At 39.4% G+C, this 7804-nt stretch overlaps 1 protein-coding gene across 1 annotated transcript; it reads left to right on the top strand.

Annotated features, from left to right (window-relative positions):
• The first annotated feature begins 724 nt into the window (after positions 1–724).
• LOC137729357 (probable glucan endo-1,3-beta-glucosidase A6) lies at positions 725–3571 on the top strand. Its single transcript, XM_068468291.1, has 3 exons — positions 725–966; positions 1054–2352; positions 2998–3571. Exons 1-3 carry the CDS (start codon positions 912–914, stop codon positions 3033–3035), a joined length of 1392 nt encoding a protein of 463 aa, XP_068324392.1. The 5' UTR covers positions 725–911; the 3' UTR covers positions 3036–3571.
• The last annotated feature ends 4233 nt before the right edge of the window (positions 3572–7804 follow it).

The raw sequence follows: 7804 nt of genomic DNA on the forward strand, positions 1-7804 counted from the left end.
TGCTATCACTGTCACAACCTTAGAATTCCCCATTAGTTGGTGAAGAAGGAGCAATAGTGCATAGAACAGCCTAAACCTATCTCGTCCTCAAGATCTCTCTGCAAGTCCAAGACGTCTTCTTTTTCAATTGAGTGATTATAGTGTTTTGATAGGAGTATAGTTCTCTTCTCTTCTAAATTTTATCATTTTTTCTTTCTTTTTATTATACAATTACGATTAAGCCACATCAACTATTTGTATTTGTTTTTTATAAATAAAAAAATAAAAAATAAAAAAATAAGTGAGAAGAGAGAACGAAAGAGAGGAAGAGAATAGGAAGTGAGGGAATACTAGCACGTTTTGATAAGGGAGACATATTAAAGCTTATAGCCCTACCCAATATTTTCTTCATATGTAAGCTATATTCTGTAAGTGGCAGGAGAAGCCCTCTGAGCTGGAAATTTATGAAGCTGCCAACACTCAAACGGCTAACTGTACTTTTCGTCCGTATCTAATTAGACCTTTTTGCCATATGAGTCGCCATTTTATTCCACCTTTCCTCACCTTCATGGAAACCAAGCAAAATAGTAAGCCTCATTAACTTAATAATAAACCCCAAAAACAGTAACACAGCTACTGTAACCTTTACTCTCACTCTCTCTCTCTCTCACCCCTTTTTTCTTTTCTTTATTTTTTCTATGAAGTTATTCCTAATCTTCTTTCACTCCTCACCTACTACATCGCACTCCTTCCTTTTATACAAAGGGGTCCAATAGTCAGCAGCTCAGTGCCCTAGTTCCTTCATTTTCTCTCTTATTTTTTCCTCAAAGATCCAATCTTTGAGCTCCAGATCACTTCTTTCTGCTTCAAAACTCACATAATTAGCAAAAGCTCATCTTTTAGTCACTCTGGCAGCTCAAAATCCACAAAAAATGGAGCTGGGTTTTCTCCCCCTGCTCATCCTCTGCCTTTCAGTTTCCATTTCCAGTAAGTTTCTTCCCCAAAATCTCAAAAATGGCGACATGGGTTTTTTTCATTTGGTATTTTTCTCTCACCCCTTTTGATTTTTTTCAGGTGCGGAGCTCGCCCCCAAGGTGGGTGTGAACTACGGTCAGCTGGGCAACAACCTCCCACCACCGTCGCAGTCCGTGAAGCTCATCCAGTCTCTCAAGGCCAAGCGAGTCAAGCTCTACGACGCCAACCCCAAAATCCTCACCGCCCTCCGTACAACCGACCTCCAGGTCTCCATCATGGTCCCCAACGAGCTCATCAACAACATCTCCTCCAATCAGACGCTCGCCGACCATTGGGTCCACACCAATCTCGTCCCCTTTTACCCGGAGACTCTGATTCGGTACCTCCTCGTTGGAAACGAAATCCTCAGCCAACCCGATAAACAAGTCTGGTATAATCTCGTGCCGGCAATGCGGAAAATCAAAGCCGCTCTGAAGACCCACCGAATCACAAAAGTGAAAGTCGGAACCCCATTGGCCATGGACGTCCTCGAATCGTCGTTTCCGCCGTCGAACGGCACGTTTCGGTCCGATGTTTCGGGTTTGGTCCTCAAACCCATGTTGAAATTTATCAACAAAACCAAGTCTTTCTTCTTCCTCGATGTCTACACGTATTTCCCCTGGTCCTCCGACCCGACCAACATCGATTTGGCCTACGCTCTGTTCGAATCCAAGAACATTACAGTCACTGACCCGGTTTCCGGCTTAACTTACCACAACCTCTTCGATCAAATGGTGGACGCTTTGATTTTCGCGATGAAAAGACTCGGGTACCCAGATACTCGGATATGGATCGCCGAAACGGGCTGGCCCAGCAGTGGCGACTACGATCAGATTGGCGCTAACATCCGCAACGCCGCCACTTACAACCGAAACGTTGTAAAAAAATTCAACGCCAAACCGCCGGTCGGGACGCCGGCCCGACCGGGTGTAGTGCTCCCGAGCTTCATCTTCGCTCTATTCAACGAGAACACCAAACCGGGTCCCAGCACGGAGCGGAATTTCGGGTTGCTATACCCGAACGGGTCGCATGTGTACCCGATTGACTTAAGCGGGAAGACGCCCTTGTCGGAGTACCCGCCGTTGCCGGCGGCGAAGAATAACAAGCCATATAAGGGGCCGATTTGGTGCATGGTGGCGAAGGGGGCGAATAGGAGCGCGGTGGCGTCGGCTCTTTCGTACGCCTGCTCGCAGGGGAATAAAACCTGTGACCCGATTCAACCCGGAGGGAAGTGCTTTAAACCGGATTCGTTGTTTTGGCACGCGAGCTATGCGTTTAGCGCGTATTGGGCTCAGTTTAGGAAGGCTGGTGGGAGCTGTTACTTCGGCGGGCTCGCTACTCAAACCATCAAGGATCCAAGTAAGTCAATTTTCTCTTTTCTCTTTTCTATTTTTGCTTCATTAATTAGTTGTTCTAGTGATCCAATTGTTAATTATTATCATAATTGTTATCGTTTAATTCCAACATAGTCTAATCTAATCTAAATTATGATGGGGTACTCGAAATTAAGTTTATTGAAAAAGCACATTGCTATAGCTAACTTGACAGGAATTCTCCAACATTGGATGGCAATACGGTATTATATTGTTTTGTAGCGGAAATTCACCAATACGAGATAGTTAAGGGATGTGAGTGTTTGGTTCACCGGGTGCATTGTACTGATCGACCGGCCACTCACATTTGGCGGTATTTATCCCGCATTGTAGAAAAACCTTTGTTTTATAGTTGTATAAGAATTGTTTGATAATTGCTCTGCTAATCTTTTTTCTATGTCAACGCTAATTCATGAGATTCAAACTCAGGACCTCTCCGCCAACAAAATGCAGACTAAAAAAGCTACTCTTTTGTTCGGTGATTGTTATAGTATGGTGGCATCATTAGCTTTTATAGGATAGCTTGATAGGGGGGATATGAAATATGAACACCAATTATTATTACAAGTTCTTTGTGGTACAATTACACTCTGCGTCTCCTTATGGGTTCTTCATCTCTCTCTCTTTTCAGGTTTTGGATCCTGCAAGTTCCCTGGTGCCAAACTATGAGCGAGGAAGGTATGCAACAGCCGTGCACACCTGTCTCTTTTCCTCCGTATCAGGGTGAATAAACTGCGCTGTTCTTCTCGGAACAGTTATTTTAGGCTCTCCTTCCATTCTTAACATTCGTTCTATTCGTGATTTAGATAAATTTATCGACGGTCTCTTTTCGGTAACTAGAAGTTTAGAACATCCCAACTGATCCACATTTTGATGCAATTCCATATAGTGAAGTTGTAGTTTCTGCAGGCTTCTATCCAACGGCTATTGTTTCGTTCCTCTGTGATCGTTGTCTTTCTTTGTCCTTGTACGTTCCCTTATGGTTCGTAATTTATTGCAATTTTTTTAACGGCAACGGCTATATGGAGATGTCCCTTTCCTACTTTATGTTTTTTCACACTTTTTGCTTGGGCCTCTCTGAGTGCAGCTCTAGTGCTTGTCATGCTGTGATCTGCTCCGTCACCTTTTCTGGATGTGAGAGCGAGACCCCTTTGTAAAAAGAGAGAATATTTTCTCGCTCTATAAGTCAGATATTGTTGGAAAAATTAGGGTCTATTTGCTATATTAAATTATATGAAAAATTAACAAAGAATACGTGTAATTATATATCAAAGTAATGCATGCACATGAGTAACTAATATTAAATGAACTTGACATAATGAATTAAGAAAACTTGAAAATACAGAGTGTTGGACACTTTGTTCTTAAGATAGTTTACTCCTCAGCACGGTACTCATGGTTGACCGGCGCTTATCTTCTAAGATACAATGATCACGTTTTTTTAATAGTAGTAATCCAAATCACAAGGCTCCAATGAACCCGATTGTATTGAATACTGTCTCATATGGATTTAATGAGACTCTCTAATATGATTATGTTAAAAAATGAAAAGTTATCTTATGTTTATAGGGAGGCTTCTCTATTTATAGAATTTGAGATACTTCTTTTGAAAGCATGTGATCATTCTTGAAAAGTCAAAAGTTACAACTTTTTATTAGGATAGACACATTTTTACCGAAAGGCATCATTTTTAATTTTCATTTAATTAATTAATTTAATATAATAAAAATAATATTAAATTTTTCAACAAATATCTCTTTGTGTCCATAACACTATTGTTCCTAATGTGATCTCACACGTGATTGGTGACGTCGACACGAGATGATTGAGCTCTAGAGACAACACTTTTTCTCTGTTGCAATCGAATACCATCCTGATTTTTGGTTCAATTTTGATCAATCTCTAATTTTACTAGAATTTAGTCTAGGGCTAGTGGTTTTAAACCTTTTTTTACAGCACGGAGGCGTACCACCTTCTACTGGTGCAACCGATAGCCGTACCATCTTCTATTGGTGCAACGAGTATGCTATTATGGGGTGTCTTAAATTTGCGAAGCAACTTCATGTAAGAAAGTTGAAACACATGACAGTGCTTATCAATTCTGAACACTGTTGTGGTGGCGTACGTAGTGTAGATACGTCTCTCTCACTTTTATGTTTCTTCACAACACATCATGAATGCTCACCCAAAGTGCATTTCTGCTGCTGCATGATGTTAATTGCCACTTCTTCAATTCAACGTTCCCTTGAGTGCTATTTGGATTATGACATTGGAACTCTTTCAGAGATGACATAAGATTGTGTCTACCACATGGTCATCGCTCAATACATTTGGATTAGCATAAACCTTTAAAAGAATAAAAGAAGGTAAATAATCTAGGGGATGAAAAATCGTTTTTCTTTGAGGTGTGATGTCTATACAGCCTTTTTACTTCTCACACCTTTCTAATTTTTGGTTGTTGAATCGAATGAATTGAAGAAGATCAACGAACATAAATTAACAAAAGGTGTGCAAGAAGTAAAGTTAAGTACGTGAATAACACATCCCTTTTCTTTTTGTGAATGCCTTCCGGGCTACATCCTTTTTCCTTGTCTTGCTGGGCCTTTAAGCATACAAAAAGAGTTTTGCAGACTTCAGCTTCCATAAACAAAGTTCATGGAGTTCAATCGCAACAAGCGAGATTCCGTCTTATCATTGAAGTCAAAGATACATGATCCTGACAATATTTGAGATTAACATTGTACTCAGGATTTTGCATCTAATAGGAACAAACTGGATGGTGATTCACAAATCTAAACCGTATTAGAAAAAAAAATTGAATCAACGGCTAACATATTCACGTTAAATACAAACTCGCAAGATAAAATTATTACTGGAAGTAGAATAATTTTCTTTCGATTTTCAATAACGTTTTCGTATACAAATAATACACCCCTGTTGCAGTCCTATTAGATTAGGAATGTGATTGTGTAAATCTTAGTAAATCTAGAAATATCTTTTATATTTCTATTAGGAGTTGATTACCTATTAAGAGTTGTAATTCTAAAAGGTTAAGGAATTAACCTTCCTTACTACTATAAATAAAGGCACAATAAGGTGGAATATAACACACTCACAATTACACATCTCTTTCTTCTCTTTATTATTGCCGCACCCCTATCTCTATGACCTTCATAATTGTTCAGTAAATTATGCTTACAACACGTTTTCAGTACGCCCTTGACGCTGCGCTAAATAGAGTTTAATATTTAATTGGGGGAGTATTACATTTTAATCATTATTTTTATGATTAATTTATTATTTTATTGAATTAATCTACATGCTATTGATTCAATTTAATTTTTCTGTGTTGAACATGATACAACACATTGGAGATGCAATTTTGGCTTTCCGAAAAAGATCTTCAACAAAATCAAAGGCTTTTATTGTTTTCTGCCAATTAGGTACGCTTAAAATAAAGTGAGATATTTGAAATGACCATGAAGCATGAAAATATTTCCCATGATGCATGAACCCCATACATTTATATTTACTTTCCGATATATATTGCATTACGGAATTTTTTGCTACGTAGAATTGTAAGTCAAAGAAACGAAATAAAATAGAAGCTTAATTATTTTTGGATTTTGAAAACCCTAATACTAAAATCTGAAAAAAAGAAAGAAGAAAAAAAAGAGAACTAGCGCCGACTTGACGTCATCTTGAAACAGTAGCAACTTTGCTGCGCGTGTGAACCAGGCCTTAGGCCTTAGACCTGCATGGGCCTACTGCCCTTCCAAGCACACATAGCCAGTACTTTTTTCGCTCGGCTTTCTCACGATCCAGATCGCGCCAGACCAAGCCAGCTTGAGCTGGGCTTCCCCCGCGAACTCGGCCCAACCAATCCAGCGTGGTTTTTTTTTTCCCTCTGCTGCTGGGCTGTTCCTCTTGGCCCGTGACTGCAGCAAGACTGCATGCTTATTTTTGCAGATTGTTGGGCTGTCTGCAGTAGCCTTACACAAGCCCAGCCCGCAGCCTAATACTGCAGGGCCTTGCCTAAAGCAGCAGCCAGCAATTTCAATGCTGGGCTGCCCTTGTTTCTCGGCCCAAAGACGTTTTCGGCTTGTATTTTTTGGCCTGCACCCATAAAAATAAAAATAAAAATATTTTTGATGCACGATTTCACTGCCTTAGCCAATTTTAAGGTGTTTCTTTTTGTATGGCCTGCAACCATCTAGCCTAAAAATATGACCTAAAACTTTTTATTATTTTGCTTCCATGATCGATCATGTTTAGTCCCGATCTATTAAATTAATTAAAAGTGACCAGCAGTCTATTAATCTGATAATTAATCTAAAATTATTGGCCTGAAGCTCATTTTTGGACATTAACGATTCAATAATTTATTTCTCTTCTTTGAACCGTTGACTCACTTTCGTAGTCCTGAAGCACTCAGACTTGAGTTCCTGAAGAAACTCAAATCCACTACACTTAAATCAGCATATTGTATTCTGTGTTCTTTCAGGAACCTCTTTTTTATGAACTAAATGTTCATAAACTAATTGAACTTGTAGTTTCAAATTTAGTGCCTTTGAAACCCGAAGTTTTCAAAAAACAAATACACCCATAAAAACCCAACATATTTCATGAAAACCATGTCTTAGAACTCGAATGTTCTAACTTTGATGCTTATGGACGATTCATTCCCATAACACCAATCACAATCTTGTTCCCTCTAATTCAGTGGATTGTCGAACCGTCACAAGTTCGATTTTCTTGATTTGAATGTTTCTTATAGAAACCACTTTATGTGGGGTAAAAGACGTTAAGCTCCACTTAACTATCAAGTAGCTAAGAAACCATTGAAGCCAACAATGGCATGAAAGAGCTGAATAAGCCTTTGCCATGATATTTATTGGAAGACTTATGCCCGAAGCATTACAAATGGAAGTCCCTCCCGAACGAGGATTCCATGGCTCTTTGGCTCGCTCCTACATACTATCTAATCATGAAAGACATTACCTGAAGCACACCATGATTACGTCTATGAATGAGTACAATTTTTAAGTTTATAAATCCGATCGAATTTTGACTGGGGAATACTTTTCTCGTCCTTCCATATTTCTAACTTGCCCCTGAAGTAGCAGTGTAGAAAGCGTAAGTTTACTAAATTCTTGGATTTGATTACTACCATAAATATATGGTAGAATCAGGGCCTACCAAGGTGTGGGATCATGCCCAAAGCATGATCCTTGGCAACTAAGACCTAAAACTTCAAGAATAGGGGATAGTATTCCTAAACCTTAACCCTGCAGAATCTACTTCCGTCTTGATGGAATAGATCATTGGTTATGCACTTGTTCGTGCGCCTACCAATGTCGTTGAGGAGTACCATTCTAGTAGTCAATATGTGAGACTAATTTTGCTCCATCGAACACCGGTGGAAGAGCAGAATTTTG

Source organism: Pyrus communis, chromosome 3, assembly GCF_963583255.1.
Source record: "Pyrus communis chromosome 3, drPyrComm1.1, whole genome shotgun sequence".
Taxonomy (NCBI): Eukaryota; Viridiplantae; Streptophyta; class Magnoliopsida; order Rosales; family Rosaceae; genus Pyrus; species Pyrus communis.